This window comes from Oncorhynchus kisutch, linkage group LG20 (genome assembly GCF_002021735.2).
Source record: "Oncorhynchus kisutch isolate 150728-3 linkage group LG20, Okis_V2, whole genome shotgun sequence".
NCBI lineage: Eukaryota > Metazoa > Chordata > Actinopteri > Salmoniformes > Salmonidae > Oncorhynchus > Oncorhynchus kisutch.
Genome location: NC_034193.2, coordinates 27,883,077 through 27,910,846, shown reverse-complemented (window position 1 = coordinate 27,910,846; position 27,770 = coordinate 27,883,077). Strand labels below are relative to the sequence as shown.

General features: G+C 41.9%; 1 protein-coding gene across 1 annotated transcript in view; it reads left to right on the top strand.

Annotated features, from left to right (window-relative positions):
• Positions 1-27,770, top strand: part of nrg3b (neuregulin 3b) — a 401,552-nt gene that overhangs the window by 341,058 nt on the left and 32,724 nt on the right. The window contains exons 5-6 of the mRNA XM_020454441.2: positions 6,806-6,908; positions 19,877-20,003. Of these exons, the coding sequence (XP_020310030.2) occupies positions 6,806-6,908; positions 19,877-20,003 (230 nt within the window). The remainder of the gene's footprint in view (positions 1-6,805; positions 6,909-19,876; positions 20,004-27,770) is intronic.

Here is a 27,770-nt window from a genome sequence, read left to right as displayed (position 1 = left end):
GAGATAAGGCCAAGTATAGCCCACAAAGATCTACCCCACTGCACAACCCAAGGGGGGACGCCAAACCAATCAGACAACGGTTATTCATATCATAACAAATAATGTATGTACATGGTCAAAACACTGTCAAGACTCAAGCATTTTAAGATCAACCATGTGGTTGCATTATAATGGGCACATGTTTCTATGGGTCTTACATGTTTATATCTCTTGATCTGTTTGACTCAGAGTGATGGCACAAATTCTTGGCACAAATTCCTGTAAAGTATGGTTCTGTTTGGCCGCATGGGGGCGCTGTTTTGCAGGAACCCATTAATGCAAGCTCATTGGCTTATAGAAGCCATATTGTTTGATTTAGTGTCTTGGAAAATGTTGCAATTGGAGAGGTGCATTCATAGGTGCCACATACCAAATTTGGTGCCAATCGGTTCAGTGGTTCAGGAGAAGAAGACCTTTAAAGTAGTCAATATCATAAAAAATTATTCAAAATACATCATAAGCATATTGTATGATCTGGTTGATTTTGAGTTGTGATATTTGACAACCGTGGTAAAGAGTACAGAAGTAGCTCATCCTAAGAAGAATTGTCCAATTTGTCCTCATGGTGGCACAGTGGGACCACAGCTTGAACCCCGACGACGCAAATTGCAGATTAAATTTTATTTTAGGGGTTTTAAAGGTGGAAATCCATGACATATTTTTCCATTATTAAATGTGTTTCCATCAAACCTTTTATGTGAGTAAAGTACATGTCGGATAAAACAATGTCATGACAGGCCTGGCGGAAACAAAAAATGTGTGTGTAAACTTTCCAAATGTCGACAAACCTAAATACACCAGACAAAGTGGGATCTTTTTTTTTATCTGTAAAACTAATTATGAGAGTAATGTTAGTGACATGTTTTGTGGTCCTCCCACCATGAATCCTCAGGAAAGCATGCAGTTTATTAGGCTACAGATTAAATGAGTGCCCTGTAGCACTCACTTCTGTCATCATGAAGGGCTTTGAGAGACTAGTCAAGGATCATATCACTTCCACCTTACCGGCCACCCTAGAACCACTTAAGTTTGCATACCGCCCCAACAGGTGTACAGACAACTCAATTGCCATCACACTGCACACCGCCCTATCCCATTTGGACAAAAGGAATACCTATGTAAGAATGCTTTTCATTGTCTACAGCTCAGCATTCAACACCATTTTACCCTCCAAGCTCATCATCAAGCTGGATGCCCTGGGTCTCAACCCCGCCCTGTGCAATTGGGTCCTAGACTTCGACGGGCCAGCCCCAGTTGGTGAAGGTAGGAAACAACATCTCCACTTCGCTGACCCTCAACACTGGGGCCCCACAAGGGTGCGTGCTCAGCCCCTTCCTGTACTCCCTGTTCACCCATGACTCCGTGGCCATGCACACCTCCAACTCAATCATCAAGTTTGCAGATGACACAACAGTAGTGGGCTTGAATACCAACAACGATGAGACAGCCTACAGGGAGGAGATGAGGGCTCTCAGAGTGTGGTGTCAGGAAAACAACCTCACACTCAACACTCAATGTCAACAAAGCAAAGGAGATGATTATGGACTTCAGGAAACAGCAGAGGGAGCACCCCCCTATTCACATCAAAGGGACAGCAGTGGAGAAGGTGGAGAGTTTTAAGTTCCTTGGCGTACACATCACAAACAAACTGAAATGGTCCACAGCGCCTCTTCAACCTCAGGACGCTGAAGAAATTTGGCTTGTCACCCAAAACGTTTACAGATGAATAATCGAGAGCATTCTGTCGGGCTGTATCACAGCTTGGTACGGCAACTGCACCGCCCTCAACCGCAAGGCTCTCCAGAGGGTGGTGCGGTCTGCACAACGCAGACAAACTACCTGCACCTGATGTCACAGGAAGGCCAAAAAGATCATCAAAGACAACAACCACCGGAGCCACTGTGTGTTCACACCGCTACCATCCAGAAGGCGAGGTCAGTACAGGTGCATCAAAGCTCGGACTGAGAGACTGAAAAACAGCTTCTATCTCAAGGCCATCAGACTGCTAAACAGCAATCACTAACTCAGAGAGGCTGCTGCCTACATTGAGACCCAATCACTGTCCACTTTAACATATTGATCACTAGTCACTTCATCCAATGCCACTTTAAATAATGCCACTTTAATAATGCTTTCATATCTTACATTACTCAAATCACATGTATATACTGTATTTTATACCATCTATTGCACCTTTCTTATGCCGCTCGGCCATTGCTCATCCATATACTTATATGTACTGTACATATTCTCATTCACCCCTTTAGATTTGTGTGTATTAGGTAGTTGTTGAGGACTTGTTAGATATTACTGCACTGTCTGAACTAGAAGCACAAGCATTTTGCTACACTTGCAGTAACATCTGATAACCATGTGTATGTGACCAATAAAATTAGATTTGATTAGATTTGACTATGAACTTCACAGGTTGGTGAAAGTGCAAGGTGATGAGCTTGATGCTCCCTTCATATAAATATTGAGGGTCTTATTCTGGTAACAGGATCATCAATGCTTAGGTGCCGTATGACAAATAAAAATAATCTTGCTCGTTTGTACATAATAATCCCATCATGTAGGCTATACCCACACTGTATCTGCGAGCTGTTAACTACAGAACAAGTGCCAATGCCAGAGTGGGTACTCTCGCAATATAACAAATACTTTTCTTGTGAGAAAACCAGCAGTAGTGCTGCAAAATTAAATGGATATCCATGTAAGTAGTATTTTTTTACTTGGTACATGGGAATTTAACCGTAAAAAGAAAATGAGCACTACACATCTTTGGTGGAAAAATGTGCATGTTGTTTTTATGTGCATTTTAGAATATTGGCACAAAAATATGCCGCCATTTGGATGGAAATCTATGCAACAATGTCAACGATTTTACTGAGTTACAGTTCATATAAGACCATCAGTCAATCGAGAAAAAAAAATTAGGCCCTAATCTATCGATTTCACATGACTGGGCAGGTGCGCAGCCATGGGCCTGGCTCCCAAGTGGCCTGGCTCCCAAGTAGGCCCACCCACTTGGGAGCCAGGCCCACCCACTGTGGAGCCAGGCCCAGCCAATCAGAATAAGTTTTACCCCACAAAACGCTTTATTACAGACAGAAATACCCCTCAGTTTCATCTGCTGTCCGGGTGGCTCGTCTCAGATGATCCCGCAAGTGAAAAAGCCGGATGTGGAGGTCCTGAGCTGGTGTGGTTACACATGCACTGTGGTTGTGAGACCGGTTGGACATACAGCCAAATTCTCTAAAATGATGCTGGAGGCGGCTTATGGTATAGAAATTAACACTCAATTCTCTGGCAACAGCTCTGTTGGACATTCCTTCAGTCAGCATGCTAATTGCACATGCCCTCAAAACTTGAGACATCTGTGACATTGTGTGACAAAAGTGCCTTTTTAGAGTGGCCTTTTATTGTCCCCAGCACAAGGTGCACCTGTGTAATGATCATGCTGTTTAATCAGCTTCTTGATATGCCACACCTGTCAGGTGGATGGATTATCTTAGCAAACGAGAAATGCTCACTAACAGAGATTTAAGCAAACACAACATTTTAGAGAAATAAGCTTTTTGTGCGTAAGGAACATTTCTGAGGTCTTTAATTTCAGCTCATGAAACATGGGACCAACACTTTTTGTTTATAATTTTGTTCAGTATATTTATTGAGACAGTTATGAAATGATAGAGGTGATACAGGCATTTTGGAAGGGCTGGAGAGGGGATTGAACCCTGGTCTGCAGAAGTTATGTGTGTCAAAACCGAGGAATGATATAGCTTGACAACAGACTCAAAAGTGTGTGCGTTTGTGTGTTTCTTTGTCTATGTGTGTATCTGTCACAGTTGCCATAAGAACGAGACCAATAAATCAAATAAACAAACAACGTACCGTGACTACGTTGTGCACAAGCACAAAATATAATATCCCACAAACACAGGTGGAAAAAATAGCTACTTAAATATGATCCCCAATTAGAGACAACGATTACCAGCTGCCTCTAATTGCGAATCATACAAAACACCAACATAGACAATATAAACTAGAACACAACACAGAAATATTAAACTAGAATACCCCCTAGTCACGCCCTGACCTACTACACCATAGAGAAACAAGGGCTCTCTATGGTCAGGGCGTGACAGTATCACATGGTAAGGATTTGTGTATGTCCATCTGTCTGAGTCTGTTTGTGTGAATAAGCATGGCTTTGAAATCATCCGTACAATGGATTTATTTAGTTTTAACTTCATTAGTACTCTCACTTGTGGCCAAACAATCAGAGATGATTGCCAAACAACACTTTATGGTCCAATACAGTGTCCATATGAGGACATTCTCAGATTGAAACAAGTCCTGCTGAGACTGAGGATGTTGTAATATGGACACGTAGCACTAGGCAGCCACACATTACATGGCATAAACCCTGTTCCAAAGCAAGTAGAATAACCTATATATTATTTTCAAGTTAATGTTCATTTCATTTCATTCACATGCCAGATGTCAATAGGACTGAGCCATGCGTTTTGCGTGATTAAATGAGGCACTGTGCTTTTAATGGTATTTCCAGCATTATACGGCTAGTGTCGCTGCAAATAGAAAATCCTAGGAAATGTTCTGTAGTTAATACAGGGAGTCTCCAATCAATCAATGTCTGGTTGTGCTCATGTATTTTGGCAGGGGGGGTCGCCTAGCAAACGGGAGGCGTAGCTTTGCGAATCTGGATCGCATAATGTAGATTATTTGGCAAGGACAACTATTTGTAGATCGTGACTCTACACCTCACTATGCACAAGCTGATCCTCTCCAACTGACTCAATATCTGGTCATCGGAACTTGTAAAAATGGGGCAGTTAAAGTGAAGTCGAGGAATCCAACCTCCAGTACAACATTTTTTGGGGGAAATCCAAGATCTGAATAGCCCTTGGGAAAAAAGTGCTTCAATACACTGCTGGGACACTTGTTACAGATGACAAAAATATATTCTACAAAACCTGCAACATAAGAAAATGTGCAATAGACCATCTGAAATCAAGAAATAAAAAAAGCTTGTCAAAAAATAGCATCTCCATAACAACAGAAGAATCCACTGATAAGAGAGAAGAGTTCATCATATTTTGTTTGCCTTGCAAACGAGAGCTGGGTGAAGAAGTAAAAGTTGACTGACTGATACAGTGTATTGACAAGTGTCGGAAAGTGCTAAAACATATTAAGGAAACGTTGAGGTTGATTTAAAAAGCAAGCTGGTTGTGTGTCAGACAATGCAAGCTAAATGGTCAAAGTATACAATGATTCTGCAGGACTTGTTGCCAAATTCATTGCATTTGGCAATTAATATCTGGCAAAATTATTTCCCAGAGGTCGACAAGCTTGTTGAAACCATCAAGAAAAATATTCAACCATCCCGAACCATTCCGAGTAGGCTACAGGCACTATTATGCACGTTTTGTGGCGGCAGAGAAGCATATCTCTCCAAATGTCAGCTTGACTGAATTCTGGAAAACTTGAACATCTCCACAGAAATAACTATCAACATTTTGAAAATATATACAGTAAGTAGCAAGTCACAAACAAAAGAGGTTAACAAATACAAAACGCAACATTCAAATAAAAATCACAGTCAGTAAATATGTAGTTGTAGTTTCACAAACATACTCTATGTCATCATCCAAAGCAAAAGAGCCATCATCAACAAAAACAAATGATGATGAGCAAATAAATGCAAGATAGATTTCTGATTTACACAGCATATTTTGCAAAGATCTTTCTTACATTGCAAACACAACAGTGGTCAAAAATGCTTTTGTGAATATGACATTTGTGACTTCACAGATTACATTTGTGAACTGCATCTTACATTTGTGACATGCATTGCATTTGTGAGTTGACTCACATTTGTGAGTTGCTCCACATATTTGTGAGTGTCCTCCAATGATAAACAACCAACTTGACAGAGCTTGAAGATTTCTTTGAGGAATAATGTGCAAATACTGTACAACCCGGGTGGGCAAAGCTCTTAGAGACTTAAACAGAAAGATTCACAGCTGTAATCACTGCTAAAGGTGATTATTTTTTATTTAACTAGGCAAGTCAGTTAAGAACATATTCTATTTACAATGGCAGCCTACGCCAGGCCAAACCCAGACAACACTGGGCCAATTGTGCACCACCCTATGGGACTCCCAATCACAGCCTAGATTTTAACCAAGTACTGAACCAAGTACTGCCTCTTGCACTGAGAAGCAGTGTCTTAGACCACTGTGCCACTCTGGAGTCCATTCTAACACATATTGACTCAGGGGTGTGAATACTTAAAAATGTGATATTTCTGTATTTCATTTTCAATAAATTTGCAAACACTTCTAAAAACATGTTTCCACTTTGTTATGATGGGTATTGTATGTAGATGTGGGAGAAAAATAATACTTAATACAGCCTGAAAACAACTAAATGTGGAATAAGTCAAGGAGTATGAATACTTTCTGAAGACAGTTAATGCACATCTTACAGTTTGGCTTTAAAATACTTCATGTCTGTGTCACGAGACCAACCATTACTATTGTGTGTGTTACTATCGAGGATTTATAATTTTTGTTGGTGGCTCACTCTGATGGTACTCTACATGCATATCGAGTGTGTCTCTACAGAGAGCCACAATACCTACAATTACTATTGTGTGTGTTACTAACTCCATTTCATGGTACTCTACATGAATATACAGAATGTGGCTTTAACATCATATGTTTTGCCTGTGTCTCCACAGAGAGCCGTGAGACTTACCAGAGACAGGTGATGTCCATCTGCAGCATCGCCTCAGGAATCAGTTTTCTCGGAGTGGCGTGCATGGCTCTCTATTGCCGCAACAAGTGAGTGATTGTCACACCAGGTAGCTAAGGATGCCACCAAACAACAGAGGGACAATTGTATCATCATTGGACCTAAACTGTAAGATACAAAAGCATGAACCAGCCTTTTATTTTATTTATTTAACCTTTTAAATAACCTACTTAAAGTAAACTTACTGCAAGTAAGTTAAGAACAAATTCTTATTTACAATGACGGCCTACACCGGCCAAACCAGAACGACGCTGGGCCAATTGTGCGCCGCCCTATGGGACTTCCAATCACAACTGGTTGTGATACAGTCTGGACTTGAACCAGGGTGTCTGAAGTGACGCCTCAAGCACTGAGATCCAGTGCCTTTGTCTGGGGAGCAGCGGTCTGCATTAGCATAGGAAGGTAGAGGTGCAGCTCTGGGACCTTATTAGTACATTTTGCGTACGCACAAAAAAATGGTTGCTCCAGTTCACGCAAAAGTGGAGATAAAAAAAAAACTGAACTTGAATTGAGAATGTGCTTATCCTCGTCCTTTAGACCAGTGTTTCCCAAACCTGGTCCTGGAGTACCCTCAACAGTGTACAGTTTTTTTGTAGCCCTCGACAAACACACCTCATTCAACTCATTGAGGGATTGATGATTAGTTGAATCAGTTGTGCTTGTTCAGTTACAATAAAAATGTGTACTGTTCGGGGTATTCGAGGATCAGGGTTGGGAAACACTGCTTTAGACCATGCATATATACAATTTCTTGTCGTTTAAGTATTTGCATTGCAAGAAGGCATACGTGGCTTATGCCAATGGGGAATAAATGATGACACTTATTCATAACAACAAAAAACAGGTAGCTAAATATAAAAACAATATTCAGTCATTTGCCATTAGTGAGAAGAGTGAAAATCAATTTTTTTATTTTTTATCTTTGCATCTATTTCCTATTATTTATTTAATTTCCCTTTTCTGACTGTGAAGATGTCATTCTCATACTCATACCTGCCTACAACAGGTTAGGATAGGACACCATTTGTCCGATCTCTCATTTAATCACACTGCACCAAATACCCTAGTACACCTCTGAAGGCTCGACCCACTTCCATGCCAGTCAGAAGAACTTAGGTGTTTTATCTATGAACACTCAAAAGCTGGTTTCTCCACCAACCAGTGGGAACCATGGGGTGTTAACAACACTTGAGATTTTTTTAAACCTTTATTTAACTAGGCAAGTCAGTTAAGAACCAGTTCTTATTTTCAATTACAGCCTAGGAACAGTGGGTTAACTGCTTTGTTCAGGGGCAGAACAGATGTTTACCTTGTCAGCTCAGGGATTTGATGCAACCTTACGGTTACTAGTCCAACGCTCTAACAACTAGGCTACCTGCCCCCCCGGGCAACACATATAGAGATAACACATATGGAATCATGTAGTAACCAAAAAAGTGTTAGACAACTAAAAATATATTTTGCATTTGAGATTCTTCAAAGTAGCCACCCTTTGCCTTGACGACAGCTTTGCACACTCTTGGCATTCTCTCAACCAGCTTCATGAGTTAGTCACCTGGAATGCATTTCAATTAACAGGTGTTCCTCGTTAAAACGTAATTTGTGAAATTTCTTTCCTTCTTAACCTCTCTGGGATATGTGTGATGGTTGCGTCCCACCTCGCCAACAGCCAGTGAAAGCGCAGGGCCCCAAATTCAAAACAACAAAAATCTCATAATTAAAATTCCTCAAGCATACAAGTATTTAACACAATTTTAAAGATAAAATTCTCATTAATCCAGCCACAGTGTCTGACTTCAAAAAGGCATTACAGCGAAAGCACCACAAACTATTATATTAGGTCACCACCAAGTCACAGAAAAACACAGCTATTTTTCCAACCAAAGAGAGGAGTCACAAAAAGCAGAAATATAGATAAAATTAATCACTAACCTTTGATGATCTTCATCAGATGACACTCATAGGACTTCATGTTACACAATACATGTATGTTTTGTTCGCTAAAATGCATATTTATATCAAAATATAATTTTACATTGGCGCGTTACGTTCAGTAGTTCTAAAACATGCGGTGATTGTGCAGAGAGCCACATCAATTTACAGAAACACTCATCATAGATGTTGATGAAAATACAAGTGTTATGATGGAACTTTAGATACACTTCTCCTTAATGCAATCGCTGTGTCAGATTTCAAAAAAGATTTAAGGAAAAAGCAAACCATGCAATAATCTGAGTACGGCGCTCAGAGACCAAACAAGCCATAAAGATATCCGCCATATTGTGGTCAACGGAAGTCAGAAATAACATTATAAATATTCACTTACCTTTGATGATCTTCATCAGATTGCACTCCCAGGAATCCCAGTTCAACAATAAATGTTTGTTTTGTTCGATAATGTTTTATGTCCAAATTCCTCCTTGTTGTTAGCCCGTTCAGCCCAGTAATCCAACTTCATGACGCACGAGCAAAGTCCAAAAGTTCCGTTACAGTCCATAGAAACATGTCAAACGAAGTATAGAATTAATCTTTAGGATGTTTTAACATAAATCTTTAATAATGTTCCAACCGGAGAATTCCTTTGTCTGTAGAATTTCAATGGAACAGAGCTCGCTCTCACGTGAACAAGTGTCACAAGCTCACAAGGCATTCTGGCAGACCTCTGACTCATTCCCCTCTCATTTGTCCCCACTTCACTGTAGAAGCATCAAACAAGGTTCTAAAGACTGTTGACATCTAGTGGAAGCCTTAGGAAGTGCAACATGACCAATATCCCGCTGTATCTTCAATAGGGTAAGAGTTGAAAAACGACCAACCTCAGATTTCCCACTTCCTGGTGGATTTTTTTCTCAGGTTTTTGCCTGCCATATGAGTTCTGTTATACTCATAGACATAATTCAAACAGTTTTAGAAACTTCAGAGTGTTTTCTATCCAAATATACGAATAATATGCATATATTAGCAACTGGGACTGAGTAGCAGGGAGTTTACTCTGGGCACCTTATTCATCCAAGCTACTCAATACTGCCCCCAGCCATAAGAAGTTAAAATGTGATATTAAACCTAACCATAACATTAACCACACTGCTAAACTTACACCTAACCCTAACTTTCATATTATTTATTTATTACGATATAGCCAATTTTGACTTTGTGGCGGTGGTAACTAGTGGAAACTGTTGTGCGTGTTGTTCACACTCGTATCTGCCCTCTCATTGGCTAGAATGGTGCCACCTCATCTTGCCTCCTCCTGACTGCCTTCCATTTTTGAAGACATTTATTATAATTGTTAGAGTGGTCCCCAGAGTATCTGGTCAATATAATGTCTCGTCTGTGAACTAGTGTGTCACACCCAATGACTGAATATGGTAACTCCAGCAGAGATGAAAGAGGACGTGAGACATTTCACTGGCTCCTTTTTTTCTGGTTCATTTAAAAGTAGACCCAGCTGCTATCACATCGGTATTTGCTGGAACTGTGACTATTTTTAGTGGGGCTTTCAAAGCAAAAGTCCCCATTGTACATATTTTACGTACTTCTTGTTGTGGAGCTTGGCAAAGCAAAAGCCCTGACTTAAATCTTCAACATACTTCTGACTTTTATTATTATTAAGCACGCTACTCCTCTTACAGCATTTAAGCTAGAAACGCAGATCAAACTTTAAAATGTGTAGACTGGCCAGGACAACTGTATAACTTTTTGATAGATTTTATACTTTTAAAGTTATTTTATTTGTCAACATTCTAAATCTGCCCATTGTGACATCATCACTTCCAACATTCCATTCACTGTAACTGTAACAATGCAACTTTTTACACAAATCGTCTACTTTGACCACTTTGTTAACAACTTATACAAAAAGTTAGCGCATATGAAATCTTCCTCTACTTTTCTGCTTTTCAAATCTAACCTTGGAACGAAATGTATTATTCTGATAAAAAAAAGTTACAACTGTTTTAGTAACCACATTAACACTCTCTAACTTTTTATAAAAAGCAGACATTTTTACCACTTCTCCAACAAGTTAGACAAACAGTGAGAGGGTATGACATCATCATCTACTTCTCTGCTATTCAATTCTGTTTGTGGAACTAACTGCTACGTATATAACGATACAGCTTTTTCAGTAACTGCAATAACACATTAACACATTTCCCACAAACTATTTCCAAACGACTGCCAAACTCCCCCAACAAGTCAGACAAAAACTTGAGTATGAAATCTTTTTCTACTTTCAAAACTGAAAGAATTAGGAATAGCTTCAACCAAACAAAAGATAGAGCTGTTTAAGTAACTCATCAAGTGCTGTCTTTTGCATTAAGTCATGTCAGAAGCTAGAAGATTCATTACTGACCACAGTTAGTGACCACAAACATACAACTACTGACCACATAACTATTGGCCACAACTATTGACCACAGCTACTGACCACAAGTACACAACTGCTAACCACAACCACACAACTGCTGACCACAGCTAGTAACCACAACCACTAAACTACAGACCAATACAATTACTGAACCATTAAATGACTGACCACAGCCACACAACTCCTGACAACAACAACACATTTACTGACCACCACCCACTTTAATTATAACTACTCAAATGTGCATATATAAGCATATAATACCCACAACAATAATTGTTCCTCTTGAACCGTTCAAGCTAGAGACACTATGTCATGGGCGTTGTAAGAAGCGGACTAAGGTGCAGCGTGGTGAGCGTACATTTTTGTTTTTATTTGTTAAATGTCGCCAACAAAACAAAGAAACAACAGTGACGCTTAACTTAGGCTATGATGCCTTTAACAAAGTCAACTACCCACATTGATGGAGGGAAAAACGGCTTCCTAAGTATGATTCCCAATCAGAGACAACAATGGACTGTCCGGAGCCTGCAGCGACTGTCCCCAGTCTGGAGCCTGCAGCGACGGTCCCCAGTCTGGAGCCTCCAGAGACGGTCCCAAGTCCGGAGCCTCCACCGACGATCCCCAGTCCGAAACCTCCAGTGAGGATCCAGGGAGGCTCCAGACTGGGGACCGTCGCTGCAGGCTCCAGACTGGGGACAGTCGCTGCAGGCTCCGGACTGGGGACCATCGCTGGAGGCTCCGGACTGTGGATCCTCACTGGAGGTTTCGGACTGGGGATCGTTGGTGGAGGCTCCGGACTTGGGACCGTCTCTGGAGGCTCCAGACTAGGGACCGTCGCTGCAGGCTCCAGACTGGGGACAGTCGCTGCAGGCTCCGGACTGGGGACCATCGCTGGAGGCTCCGGACTGTGGATCCTCACTGGAGGTTTCGGACTGGGGATCGTCGGTGGAGGCTCCGGACTTGGGACCGTCGCTGGCGGCTCTGGACTGGGAACCCCCGCTGAAGGCTCTAGGTTGCATACTGTCGCTGAAGGCTCCGGACTGGGGACCGTCGCTGCAGGCTCCAGACTGTGGATCCTCACTGGAGGTTTCGGACTGTGGATCATCACTGGAGGCTTCGTGCCATGGATCATCACTGGAGGCTTCGTGCCATGGATCATCACTGGAAGCTTCATGCCATGGATCATCACTGGAGGCTTTGGGCCATGGATCACCACTGGAGGCCGGATGCGTAGAGCTGGCACAGGACGCACCGGGCTGGAGAGACGCGCTGGAGGCCTGGTGCGTAGAGCTGGCAGAGGGCTTACCAGGCTGGGGAGACGCACAGGAGACCGGGTGCGTGGAGCTGGCACAGCACACACTGGGCTGTGGATGCGTACCGGAGACACAGTACGTGTAACAGCAAAGCACGGTGCCTGAAGGGTCATACACTCCTCAAAGCGACTGTCTTGCTCCAGACTCCAACCCCTCCAAACTCTTTCGTCTGACTCTTTCGTCCCTCTCCACTGCCAACCACTCCTGCTGCCTCTCGGGTTTCCTCGTGTCCTCTCCTCCTGACCACGCTGCTTGGTCCGTTTGTGGTGGGATCTTCTGGATCGGACCACGAGCAAAATAGTTTGTATTTGTTTTTTTTCTTGGTGTATATTAATAAAGGAATTATGTACGCCTACGTACATAATTCCTTTATTAATATACACCAACAAAAAAAATACAAACTAACGTAAAGCTCTGTAGTGCTAAACAGCAACAATACAATAACAAGATCTCACAATCTAAGGTGGGAAAAAGGGCTGCTTAAGAATGATCCCCAATCAGAGACAACGATAAACAGCTGCCTCTGATTGGGAACCATACTAGGCCAACAAACAAATAGAAACATAGATTTGCCCACACCCTGACCTAACCAAATAGAGAATAAAAAAGGCTCTCTAAGGTCAGGGTGTGACAGTCTGTCATAGTTGAAGTGTACCTATGATGAAAATGACATGCCTCTCTCATCTTTTAAAGTGGAAGAACTTGCAGAATTGGTGGCTGACTAAATACTTTTTTGCCCCACTGTAAGTAGCAAGTCACAAACAAAAGAGGTTAACAAATACAAAATGCAACATTTAAATAAAAATCACAGTCAGTAAATATGTAGTTGTAGTTTCACAAACATACTCTATGTCATATATACACATATATATATATATATACAGTGTATTCGGAAAGTATTCAGACTTTTTCCACATTTTGTTGCGTTGCAGCCTCATTCTAAAATTGGATTAAATTAATTGTTTTCCTCATCAGTCTACACACAATACCTCATAATGACAAAGCAACCACATTTTTGCAAATGTATAAAAATGTAAAACAGAAATACCTTATTTACATAAGTATGCAGACCCCTTGCTATGAGACTCGAAATTGAGCTCAGGGGCATCCTGTTTCCATTGGTCATCCTTGAGATGTTTCTACAACTTGATTGGAGTCCACCTGTGGTAAATTCAATTGATTGGACACGATTTGGAAAGGTACACACCTGTCTATATAAGGTCCCACAATTGACAATGCATGTCAGAGTAAAAACCAAGCCAGAAGGCCAGCATCCCGGAGTTGCCTCCTCACTGTTGACGTTGAGACTGGTGTTTTGCGGGTACTATTTAATGAAGCTGCCTGTTGAGGACTTGTGAGGCGTCTGTTTCTCAAACTAGACACTCTAATGTACTTGTCCTCTTGCTCAGTTGTGCACCGGGGCCTCCCACTCCTCTTTATATTCTGGTTAGAGCCAGTTTGCGCTGTTCTGTGAAGGGAGTAGTACACAGCGTTGTACGAGATCTTCAGTTTCTTGGCAAATTGTCGCATGGAATAGCCTACGCACACAGCCAAGACAATGCAGGAGTGGCTTCAGGACAATTCTCTGAATGTCCATCAGTGGGCCAGCCAGAGCTCGGACTTGAACCTCATCAAACATCGCTGTAAAGACCTGAAAATAGCTGTGCAGCAACACTCCCCATCCAACCTGACAGAGCTTGAGAGGATCTGCAGAGATGAATGGGAGAAACCCCCCCCAAATACAGATGTGCCAAGCTTGTAGAGTCATACCCATCAAGACTGGAGGCTGTAATTGCTGCCAAAGATGCTTCAACAAAGTACTGAGTAAAGGGTCTGAATACTTAATTAAGTACATGTAATATTTCCGTTTTTTATTTTTAATAAGTTAAATGACCACGTCTGCAGTAAAGTAGCAGGCATAAAAGAAATCTACAGCAAAGTTGATACTGTGAGAATTCAAAACGTTTAAAACTATGACTAGAGAGAGATTATTTTTAAGTCATGTTAAAAAGAAATCTGAGCTGTAGATCTCAGCTTACATTTTGACTCAAGGTGATATTCACTCAGAAAATAGTTGGTTAACACTATCAACGTTTCCCTTTACTGTGGAAATTGTGATCGAATCAGCACAATATTAGAAACTTTCAATGCAACATACCAATACAAAACGAACTATGCAGGAGATGTTGTACTAGGCAGAATGCATCGGGGTAGGATTCTATTGCATTGACACGCACTACTCAGCCCGTACTCTACACAGATCGGTGCAGCATAAACAATCAGAATTGCAGTAAGCCTATATGCAAATAGACCATTGCCATATATGGATCTGTGCCATTTACTTTGAACTGGACTGTGTTTACGACATGAGCAGTCATGAGTAGATGCGCTTGTTTCGAGATCAAAGCGAGAGTTGCCACATGTGCACATTTTGTTCATATCGTTTGCTAGCTGGTGAGTTATTAGCCCAGTTATAGATAATTTGTAGTTAGTATAGGGGAGTGAATGCTTCCTACAAGAGCACAAAACGTATACGTTTGTCACGCCCTGACCTTAGAGAGCTGTTTTATTTCTCTATTTGGTTAGGTCAGGGTGTGATTTGGGGTGGGCATTCTATGTTATCTGTTTCCTTGTTTTTGGCCGAGTGTGGCTCCCAATCAGAGGCAGCTGTCCATTGTTGTCTCTGATTGGGAATCATACTTAGGCAGTCTTTTTCCCTCTTTCATTTGTGGGATCTTAATTTGCATTGGTTGTTATTTTGCCATGCAGAACGTCATGTACCACACTGCGCTTTGGTCCACTTCTTCCCATGACGATCGTGACAACGTTTCTAAAAATCTTTGAAAAGCGAGCCAGGTTGTCACGCCCTGGTCTTAGTATTTTGTGTTTTCTTTATTTATTTGGTCAGGCCAGGGTGTGACATGGGTTTATTTTGTGTTGTGTTTTTGTATTGGAGTTTTAGTAGGTATTGGGATTGTGGCTTAGTAGGGTTGTCTAGTAAAGTCTATGGTTGCCTGAGGCGGTTCTCAATCAGAGGCAGGTGATTATCGTTGTCTCTGATTGGGAACCATATTTAGGCAGCCATATTCTTTCAGTGTTTCATGGGTGATTGTTCCTGTCTCTGTGTTAGTTGTCACCAAATAGGCTGTATAGGTTTTCACGTTCCGTTTGTTGTTTTTGTATTGTTCGTTTTTTCATCATTATTAAATATGTATGAAAATTACCACGCTGCATTTTGGTCCAACTCTCCTTCGACGGAAGAAAACGGTAACAGAATCACCCACCACAACAGGACCAAGCGGCGTGGTGACAGGCAGCGGCAGCAGGAGCAACAAAGTTTGGAATATACGACTTGGGAGGAAATAGACAGGTGGGCGGTCGACCCAGGGAGAGTGCCGGAGCCTGCCTGGGATTCGCTGGAGCAGTGCGAAGAGGGTTATAGGAGAATGGAGTTGAAGAGACAAGCACGGCGGCGCGGAAGGAAGCCCGAGAGTCAGCCCCAAAAATGTATTGTGGGGGGGCTCAGGGAGAGTATGGAAGAGTCAGGGTTCAGACCTGAGCCAACTCCCCCTGTTTATCGTGAGGAGCAGCGATCACAGGACTTCTGGACTTGGGAGGAGATATTGGAAGGAAAAGGACCCTGGGCACAGCCTGGAGAATATCGCCGCCCCAAAGAAGAACTGGAGGCGACGAAAGCGGAGAGGCGCTGGTATGAGGAGGCAGCACGGCGACGCGGATGGAAGCCCGAGAGTCAGCCCCAAAAATGTCTTGGGGGGGGAGCTCACAGGGAGTATGGCTACGCCAGGTAGGAGACCTGCGCAAACTTCCTGTGCTTACCGGGGGGCTAAAGAGACCGGGCAGGCACCGTGTTATGCTGTGGAGCGCACGGTGTCTCCAGTGCGGGTGCATAGCCCGGTGCGGTACATACCAGCTCCTCGTATTGGCCGGGCTAGAGTGGGCATCGAGCCAGGTAAGGTTGAGCAGGCTTGGTGCTCAAGAGCTCCAGTGCGCCTGCACGGTCCGGTCTATCCAGTACCACCTCCACACACCAGTCCTCCGGTGGCAGCTCCCCGCACCAGGCTTCCTGTGCGTGTTCTCGGCCCAGTACCACCAGTGCCAGCACCACACATCAGGCCTACAGTGCCTGTCTAGCGCTGTCAGAGCCTACTCCTCTCCAGCGCTGCTGGAGTCTCCTGCTTGTTTAGCGCTGCCAGAGCCTTCCTCCTCTCCAGCGCTGCCGGAGTCTCCCGTCTGTTTAGCGCTGCCAGAGCCTTCCTCCTCTACAGCGCTGCCGGAGTCTCCCGCTTGTTTAGCGCTGTCAGAGCCTTCCTCCTCTCCAGCGCTGCCGGTGTCTCCAGCCTGTTTAGCGCTGCCAGAGCCTTCCTCCTCTCCAGCGCTGCCGGAGTCTCCCGCCTGTTTAGCGCTGCCAGAGCCTTCCTCCTCTCCAGCGCTGCCGGAGTCTCCTGCCTGTTCAGCGCAGCCAGAGCTGCCAGTCTGCATGGAGCAGCCAGAGCTGCCAGTCTGCCAGGATCCGCCAGTCAGCCATGATCTTCCAGATCCGCCAGTCAGCCAGGATCCGCCAGTCAGCCAGGATCCGCCAGTCAGCCAGGATCCGCCAGTCAGCCAGGATCTTCCAGATCCACCAGTCAGCCAGGATCCGCCAGTCAGCCAGGATCCGCCATTCAGCCAGGATCCGCCAGTCAGCCAGGATCCGCCAGTCAGCCAGGATCTTCCAGATCCGCCAGTCAGCCAGGATCCGCCAGTCAGCCAGGATCCGCCATTCAGCCAGGATCCGCCAGTCAGCCAGGATCTGCCGGAACCGCCAGTCAGCCAGGATCTGCCAGAACCACCAGCCAGCCAGGATCTGCCAGAGCCAACTACCTGCCTGAGCTTCCTCTCAGTACTGGGCTTCCTCTCAGTACTGGGCTTCCTCTCGGTACTGGGCTTCCTCTCAGTACTGGGCTTCCCCTCAGTACTGGGCTTCCCCTCAGTACTGGGCTTCCCCTCAGTACTGGGCTTCCCCTCAGTGCTGAGCTACCCCTCAGTCCTGAGCTTCCCCTCAGTCCCGAGCTTCCCCTCAGTCCCGAGCTTCCCCTCAGTCCCGAGCTTTCATTCTTTCTAGCTAGCTAAACTGTGCAGCTAGCATTTTGTCTAAATCAATCCTATAACAATAACGAAACGGTTGGATAAACAAATAATTTGTGAAATCACTGTACTGCAGCAGATGACATGGGGTTAGTTTAGAATACTCAAACAATATGACAGAAGCATCTTCACTTTGATTGGCTATTGCGTGGAATTTTGTTTGTGCTTGAGTTGCTTCATGTAGCAGAAAAATTTGCTTGAGATTATGTCACATGCAACCTGCAACTATAACTAAAATTGTGTGCAAGTTGTATTGTGTAACTGCAGCCTTAATCAAAGTGATGTACTCATCCTCAACAATAACCATAGGTGTATTCTGATGCATAATATCTGAGTTTTTCTATATATTTTATTTTATGCAGTTTGTAAACTGCTGTTAACACAAGTGCAGTTGGAAACCAAAAAAGGTTTCAAACCAGTGTCTGTCTCTTTCTGTCAATTCACATCGCTCACTACCTGCCACTACTTTATCACCAAAATCTCCCATCATGTGATTTTCTTCCGAACAGCATGCACAACAGCATTTTAGTGGTAGCCTATCCAGCAGTGTTACTGTTAAGCTGCTTAAACTGTCTACTCGGTTATCATAAAGTCGCATTGCTGAAATTTGCATGAGGTTGGATCTTATCAATGGGATACCAACATATTCAAATGATGATAATGATTGACATTTGAATTAAAAACGTTATTTTGAGGAATGTATTCATACTAATTCATCTTTCCACAATATATAAATCTAGGGTTGATACCCAAGCCGGCTGGTCATTCGTTCTATCGGTTCGGTTGCAAGAGTCGTTCAGTCTCTTTGTTCTGTATCTATGGACGCGACCCAGTCATTCGTTCTAAATGTTCAATTACCATACTGGCTGGCAGCGTTCTCATCCTTTGCTTGCTAGCTAGCCAATTACAGCTAACAGTCACGTCCACCAGAATAACAGCAAAGTAGCTGCATTTGCATTTGTTTAAGCTGTTTTCTAGTGACTTTACTTGGATACATCCATAACAATGAGCTAATGAGGTGCTGTTGTTCAGAGCAGGAGCTAGTCAATAAACACAGCCAGCACAATCATTTCAAACTGAAACTGGACAAATTGAAAACTAGCTGCACTTCATTTTACCTTTTTTCAATTGACATTTATTTGTATACATCCATAGAAATTATGCCTGGCTGAGCTGAGAAACTCTGTCTGCCCAACTTCCAACACGTTATTTACTATGGGATAGCTGGAGATAGAATTTGAATATTGAAACAATGTTGCAAATGTCAGAGAGACAGAGAGCAAGGTTTATACAAATCTCCGCTGTTGAAAACAAAATGTTAGTCTAAAGGAAATGTAAGATAGCCAATTTCTAGATGCTTTTTATAGTGGAGATCAAGTTTATAAATTGCTTGGCTGGGCTGATGAGAGAGTGGATTGGAGCAGTCAGATGGAACAAAGTAAATAGGCATTTTAATGTCATAGATTTAGCCGGTGGTTTTCTTGTGGAATAGACACTTGTTGGAATGCGGTTTTAACCAATCAGCATTCAAATTTCACAGCACGGTGTAAACAAATGCCTGTGTGCCTAACAGAAGTTTTATGCAACATCACCTTCACTTTGAAAATACTGCTTCTTCCTCTCCACTCCGAGCACCTTTCCTTCGCCACTACCCTGGCTCTCTGCAATTATTACAATGTAACAATAGTATAACGGCCATTACTGGCTTTGGAACATTGAAGGGTTTGCCTTAAAGCGGCCACCACTATAATCCATTGGCTGCTTGATTACAAATTATTTAACATGGCTGCAAAATAATTGAGCCTTGTCATGGGTGGAATGAACAGGATGAAAATTACCATAGTTATTGACAACATTCACCATGTAGCAAAAGGGGTGCAGTTTAAAGCAGTGTTAACAGTTCAATAGAAATGATTACACACATTTGATTTGCACCCTGTGACTGTGCGTACAAAGAGCTGGATACTCTGGACAACAGAATCTCATCAAGCAGTGACGAGGCACCTGTAAGACGTGAATGCAGCAGTGGATCAGTGTACAAGAGCCAGGGACACAAAGCTCTAACCCAGAGCAATATTCTGTGCAGTAGGCATACTGTATCTGAGGATCATGAAAGCTGAAGGTGGGGCTTTGTATTAAACTCGGTATGGCCTCTCTCCCTCTGCAGGAGACACAGGGAAAAGCTACAGACGCAATTCTCTGAGAGCTGGAACCTGAGGGAGTGCGGAATCAACCCCTCTGGGCAGATGTCTAAATCTTGCCCCAGGCCTCAGTGCGGCCTGCAGCTTCAAAAGGTGAGATTAAAGAACCAGCCTTTCTTATTGTATTCTACCTTGACATTTAAATACAGTTGAAGTCAGATGTTTACATACATCTTAGCCAAAAACCTTTAAACTCAGTTTTTCACAATTCCTGACATTTAATCCGAGTAAAAATTCCCTGTCTTAGGTCAGTTAGGATCACCACTTTATTTTAAGAATGTGAAATGTCAGAATAATAGTAGAGGGAATTATTTATTTCAGCTTGTATTATTTCATCACATTCCCAGTGGGTCAGAAGTTTACATTCAATTCATATTTAGTAGCGTTGCCTTTAAATTGTTTAACATGGGTCAAACGTTTTGGGTAGCCTTCCACCTCCTGACAGAGCTGGTGTAACAGAGTCAGTTTTATAGGCCTCCATGGTCGCACACGCCTTTTCAGTTCTGCCCACAGATTTTTTTTATAGGATTGAGGTCAGGGCGTTGTGATGGCCACTCCAAGACTTTGATTTTGTTGTCCTTAAGCCATTTTGCCACAACATTGGAAGTACAGTATGCTTGGGGTCATTGTCCATTTGGAAGACCCATTTGCGACCAAGCTTTAACTTCCTGACTGATGTCTTGAGATGTTGCTTCAATATATCCACATCATTTTCCTCCCTCGTCATGCCATCTATTTTGTGTCGTGCACCAGTCCCTCTTGCAGCAAAGCACCCCCACAACATGATGCTGCCACCCCTGTGCTTCACGGTTGGGATGGTGTTCTTCGGCTTGCAAGCCTCCCCTTTTTTCCTCCAAACACAACGATAGTCATTATGGCCAAACAGTTCTATTTTTGTTTCATCAGACCAGAGGACATTTATCCAAAAAGTACAATCTTTGTCCCCATGTGCAGTTGCAAACCGTAGTCAGGCTTTTTTTATGGCGGTTTTGGAGCAGTGGCTTCTTCCTTGCTGAGCGGCCTTTCAGGGTTTTTTAAATTACATTTTTTATTTTACCTTTAGGCAAGTCGGTTAAGAGCAAATTCTTATTTTCAATGATGGCCTAGGAACAGTGGGTTAACTGCCTTGTTCAGAGGCAGAATGGTTATGTTGATATAGGACTCATTTTACTGTGGATATAGATACCTTTGTGAAGATGCTGGAGGAAATGGGTACAAGGTCCTTTGCTGTTGTTCTGGGATTGATTTGCACTTTTTGCACCAAAGTACGTTCCTCTCTAGGAGACAGAACGCGTCTCCTTCCTAAGCGGTATGACAGCTGCGTGGTCCCATGGTGTTTATACTTGCGTACTATTGTTTGTACAGATGAACGCGGTAAATTGCTCCCAAGGATGAACCAGACTTGTGGGGGTCTACAATTTTTTTCTAAGGTCTTGGCTGATTTATTTTGATTGTCCCATGATGTCAAGCAAAGTGGCACTGAGTTTGAAGGTAGGCCATGAAATACATCCACAGGTACACCTCTAATCGACTCAAACGATGTCAATTAGCCTATCAGAAGCTTCTAAGCCATGACATCATTTTCTGGAATTTTCCAAGCTGTTTAAAGGCACAGTCAACTTAGTGTATGTAAACTTCTAACCCACTGGAATTGTTATACAGTGAATTATAAGTGAAGTAATCTGTCTGTAAACAATTGTTGGAAGAATGACTTGTGTCACAATGTAGATGTCTTAACCGACTTGCCAAAACTATAGTTTGTTAACAAGAAATTTGTGAAGTGGTTGAAAAACAAGTTTTAATGACTCCAACCTAAGTGTATGTAAACTTTCGACTTCAACCGTATATTTAAGATAAGTACACTCTTTGAAAAAAAATCTTGATAGGTTCTTTGTCAGGGGTGAGGGGTATATGTGTAACCATTTTCACCAAATGGTTATTTGCATATCAGGAAGGGTTCTTTACTGCTGTGATGGTTATGAATAACCATCCTGTTTTTCCTCTCTTCACCATGTTTTTCTTTTATGCCATGAAATGCTGCTCATTAGGCCTGTTTCCTCTTATTTATAGACTGTGTGGAGATACACTGAGTGTAAAAAAACATTAGGACCACCTTAGCTTTCCATGATATAGGTTGACCAGGTGAATCAAGGTGAAAGCTATGATCCCTTATTGATGTCACTTGTTAAAGCCTCCATTTCATTCAGTGTATATGAAGGGGAGGAGACAGGTTAAAGAAGGATTTTTAAGCCTTGAGACAATTGAGACATGTATTGTGTACGTGTGCTATTCAGAGGTTGAATGGGCAAGACAAAATATTGATGTGCCTTTGAATGGGTATGGTAGTAGATACTGGCACACCGGTTTGAATGTGTCAAGAACTGAAACGCTGCTGGGTTTTTCATGCTTAACAGTTTCCTGTGTGTTTCAAGAATGGTCCACCACCCAAAGGACATTCAGCCAACTTGGCACAACTGTGGGATGCATTGGAGTCAACATGGGCCAGCATCCCTGTGGAACGCTTTCGACACCTTGTAGAGTCCAAGCCCTGACAGTTCCCCAAAAGGTTGCAAGTTCAAATCCACACACAGCAAATTTGTTAAAATCTTGGCTCTCAGGTAAAAAGATTTGTGAGTGTTGATTCTACACACTCAAAAAAAGGGTTCCAAAGGGATCTTTGGCTGTCCCCTAAGGAGAAACCTTTTTTGGTTCCGGGTAGACCCCTTTTTGGTTCCAGGTAGAACCATTTTGGGTTCCATATAGAACCCTTTGTTGAAAGGGTTATACAAATTATTTGATAAAATATTGATTTAGGCCTTTACTACTAAAGCCCATAGAAATGCATTGAATGACACATTCATAATGTCAAAAAGGACAGTAAAACATGTTTACTTAAGAAACAAGGTTTTGAAGTAACTGTCCTAAAAAAAATATTTAAAAAATTCACATTCAGTATTTAACCCCTCTTTGGTGTAAGCACAAAACTACCTTCAGGTTTTTTAAAACCTGTACCGGTTACCTGCAGACAAGTCCTATGACACTTGTGGGTATTTTAAAGCAAATTGCCATCGTGTTCGTGAGTCTCCCTTTCCACGGAGTGGTCATAATTACTTTGTAGGTCCAACCGTTTGAACGCTACAGATGTTTTTTGGGATGTCTCATGGTCTGACAAACATCGCTCTAGGTTTGCCACCTGGCAAATGCAATGGATTTGGAAGCATCAAATGCAAAAAAACTGACAGGTTTTTGTTGAGGCTTTTTTTGTTATGTAACTAGGGAGTTAAACATTATTATTACACACAGAGTCCATGCAAGTGACTTGTTATGCAAATGTTTTCTCCTGGACTTATTTATGCTTGCCATAACAGAGGTTGAATAATTGACTCAAGACATTTCAGCTTTGCATTTTTATTAATTTGTAAACATTTCAAAAACATTATTCCACTTTGACATTATGGGGTATTGTGTGTAGGCCAGTGACATAACATTGCAATTGAATCCATTTTAAATTCAGGTAACACAACAAAATGTGGAAAAGGTGTGTGACCATGTTCTGATGACACTGTATGGTAATAAAGGGTTTAAGATGAATTCAAACGTAATCCCTGAGGCAGTGACTTGGTGAAGGCTTGACTAGAAGTTATTGAATGCAACAATAATATCTTTGTCACTAACAAACACAATCATGGGTGATTATATTTCACATTCACTTGAAAGGCATGCTGGGAAATATGCAAATACAGCTTTACAACATACAATGATAAACCCGCCCCCAACTCAAATAAAGTGTTCATTTAAGTTGTAATTTGCAACACCCAGTTTGTGAACACTTTGAAAAGTTAACACTATTTCGGTGGGTCACATACAGTATAATGTTCTAAAAAAGTGTTGTAATACTGTCGGTCTTAGAATTCTGATCTCAAATTTGATGTGCAGAGCATTTATGCACAGTTTAAATCAAGTGTTGCTTAGCACTTCTATTTTGATGTTGGTTTTGTCTGAAAATCGGACAATTATTGACTTCATTCTGGGCCACTTTTAGCAAAGTGCAGAAACAGATTGTTGCCAATAAATCTCTGTTATGGCTAATCACTGTTATGCCAACAGACCTGGTGTCAGTTTTTTTTATACATAAAAAAAAATGAATATCCAAAACATACAATATACTTGCAGTGAAGCCTCTGAACAACAATACCACCAGTCATCCAACAAACTCCTATTTAGAGCAACACACAGAAGCATCCATGGTCAACGTCCTGCTCAAGGGCACGTCAACAGAACTTCAACTAGGCCAAGAAAAATGGGGACGCGAACCCTCCAAGATCCCTCTCACAGTTCCCCACAGCTGTCCCTCAATCATCTGAGACCCCTACCAAAGTCACACCCCAAGAATGACATTTATATATATACATATAAAATGAATTCCATTCTCCACCCCCAAGAACCCTCCCCAATGCACCAACAACCAAGAAAATGAACTCATCAGAAAAAAGTCAAAAGAAAACAGAAAACAACAATGCAAAAAAACAAAGTACCTCAAGGACAACTAAAATCATAACAGCAAGGCCAACTGTATATGTTTGAGTGGACGTCTGGCACTATTTACAGTGGCCTGAAAAAGTATGTGAACCCTTTGGAATTACCTGGTTTTCTGCATAAATTAGTCATAACATGATCTTCATCTTAGTCACAACAATAGACAAACACAGTGTGCTTAAACTAATAACACACAAATTATTGTATTTTTCTGGTCTATGTTGAATACATAATTAAAAAATCTACAGTGTAGGTTGGAAAAAGTATGTGAACCCCTAGGCTAATGACTTTTCCAAAAGCTAATTGGAGTTAGGGGTCAGCTAACCTGGAGTCCAATCAATGAGACGAGATTGGAGATGTTGGTTAGAGCTGCCCTGCCCTATTAAGAATACTCACAAAATTTGAGTTTGCTATTCACAAGAAGCATTATTGCCTGATGTGAACCATGCCCCGAACAAAGAGATCTCAGAAGACCTTGTTGACTTGCATAGAATTGTTGACTTGCATAAATCCTCTCTGGGATAGGGGGCAGTATTTTCATGTCCAGATGAAAAGCGTGCCCAAAGTAAATTGCCTGCTACTCAGGCCCAGAAGCTAGGATATGCATATAATTAGTAGATTTGGATAGAAAACACTCTGAAGTTTCTAAAACTGTTAGAATAATGTATGTGAGTATAACAAAACCGATTTGGCAGGCAAAACCCCGAGCACAATCCATCCAGGGAAAACATTTTTTGAGGTCACTGTGTTTTCCAATGGTTTTCTATGGGAGACCTGATTTATTAGGGCCCAGATTGCAGTTTCTATGGCCTCCACTAGATGTAAACAGTCTTTAGAATTGTTCTATGTTTTTCTTTTGAGAAATTAAGAAGTAGGGCTGTTCTTTGTTGGTGTCACTCTGAAGGGCTTTAGTCTTTTGTTGCGTGTGAACTGGAGCGAGCTTCACATTTTTTTTATCCGGTATTAGAAACAGTTTATTCAGTCTTAAATGTTATCGTTTATTTACATTTTAGGATACCTGGGGTTGGATTAGGAACATTGTTTGAAATGTTTGGACCAAGTTTTCAGGTAACTTGTTAGATACTTTGTAGTCATGTTGGAACCAGTGTATTTCTGAATCAAACACGCCAAATAAATGGACATTTTGGGGATATAAAGAAGGAATTTATCGAACAAAACGACCATTCAATGTGTCACTGAGACATTTGAGATTGCAAAAAGAAGATCTTCAAAGGTAAGGCATTTATTATATGACTGTTTCTGAATTTTGTGTCGCACCTGCCTTGTTGAAATATGTTTTTCATGTGTTTGTATGCGGGGAGCTGTCCTCAGATAATTGCATGGTTTGCTTTCGCGTGTAGGCCTTTTTGAAATCTGACACAGCGGCTGGATATACAAGAAGTTAAGCTTTATTTTGATGTATTACCCGTATATTTTTGTGAAGGTTAAATATCAATATTTCTGTAGTTTGAATTTGGCACGCTACAACTTCACTGGATGTTGACAAATCAATCCCGCTAACGGGATTCTAGCGGAATTCGCGCTTAACCTGTAGCGACACCCCATCCCGTGAATGGGACCATTGTCATCATCTGACACTAATTAGCATAACGCAACGGACATAAATCTTCCTAGAAAATCTTCCTATTCATGAAAATCAGAAGTGCAATATATTGGAACACAGCTTAGCCTTTTGTTAATCACCCTGTCATCTCAGATTTTCAAAATATGCTTTACAGTCAACGCTAGACAAGCATTTGTGTAAGTTTATCATAGCCTAGCATAGCATTATGCCTTGCTAGCAGCAGGCAACCTTGTCACGGAAATCAGAAAAGCAATCAAATTAAATTGTTTACCTTTGATGAACTTCGGATGTTTTCACTCACGAGACTCCCAGGTAGACAGCCAAAGTTCATTTTTTCCCAAAAGATTATTTTTGTAGGTGAAATAGCTCCATTTGTTCTTCACGTTTGGCTGAGAAATCGCCCGGAAATTGCGGTCACCACAACGCTGAAAAATATTCCAAATTAGCTCCATAATATCGACAGAAACATGGCAAACGTTGTTTAGAATCCATCCTCAAGGTGTTTTTCTAATATCTATTCGATAATATATCCGTCGGAACAATTCATTTTTCACTAGGACCGATTGGAGTAATGGCTACCTCTGCATTTTACACAAGAATCTCTCTCGGAGCCACCATGTGACCACTTACGCAATGTGGCTGCCTACGGCTATTCTTCAACAGAAATGCGTAAAACTACGTCACAATGCTGTAGACAACTTGGGGAATACGTAGAAAGCGTAAGCTCGTTGATGGTACATAGCTGAATAGGGAGTCATTGGAACGCAGCGCTTTCAAAACCTGGGGCACTTCCGGATTGGATTTTTCTTAGGCTTTCACCTGCAACATCAGTTCTGTTATACTCACAGACAATATCTTTACAGTTTTGGAAACGTTAGAGTCTTTTCTATCCAAAGCTGTCAATTATATGCATATTCTAGCATCTTTTCCTGACAAAATATCCCGTTTAAAACGGGAACGTTTTTTTTCCAAAAATGAAAATACTGCCCCCAAGAGGTTAACCTCTCAAGGGTATGTCTAGTGTCCCACCTGGCCAACATCCAGTGAGATTGCAGAGCGCCAAATTCAAATACAGAAATACTCATTATAAAAATTCAGAAAAGATACAACTATTTTACATAGGTTTAAAGATTAACTTCTTGTGAATCCAACCATGGTGTCAGATTTTAAAGAACATCGCCCAGCAGACAAATCATTACAAACAGTAACCAGCCAAGTAGAAGAGTTACACAAGTCAGAAATAGAGATAAAATTAATCACTTACCTTTGATGATCTTCATATGGTTGCACTCAGAAGACATTAATTTATTCAATAAATGTCCCTTTTGTTCGATAAAGTTTCTCTTTATATCCAAAAACCTTTGTTTTGTTCATGCATTTTCTTCAGTAATCCACAGGCTCAAACACAGTCACAACAGGCAGACAAAAAAATCCAACTTGTATCCATAAAGTTCATAGACACATTTCAAACAATGTTTATATTCAATCCTCAGGTTGTTTTTAGCCTAAATAATCGATAATAGCTCAACCGGACAATAACGTCGTCAATATTAAAGGTAAACAAGAAAGGCACTCTCTCGGTCGCACGCATGAAAAAGCTCTGTGACACGGCAGGGTCCACTCATCCAGACTACTCTTACTCCCTCATTTTTCAGAATACAAGCCTGAAACAATTTCTAAAGACTGTTGACATCCAGTGGAAGGCATAGGAACTGCAATTGGAGTCCTAAGTCAATGGA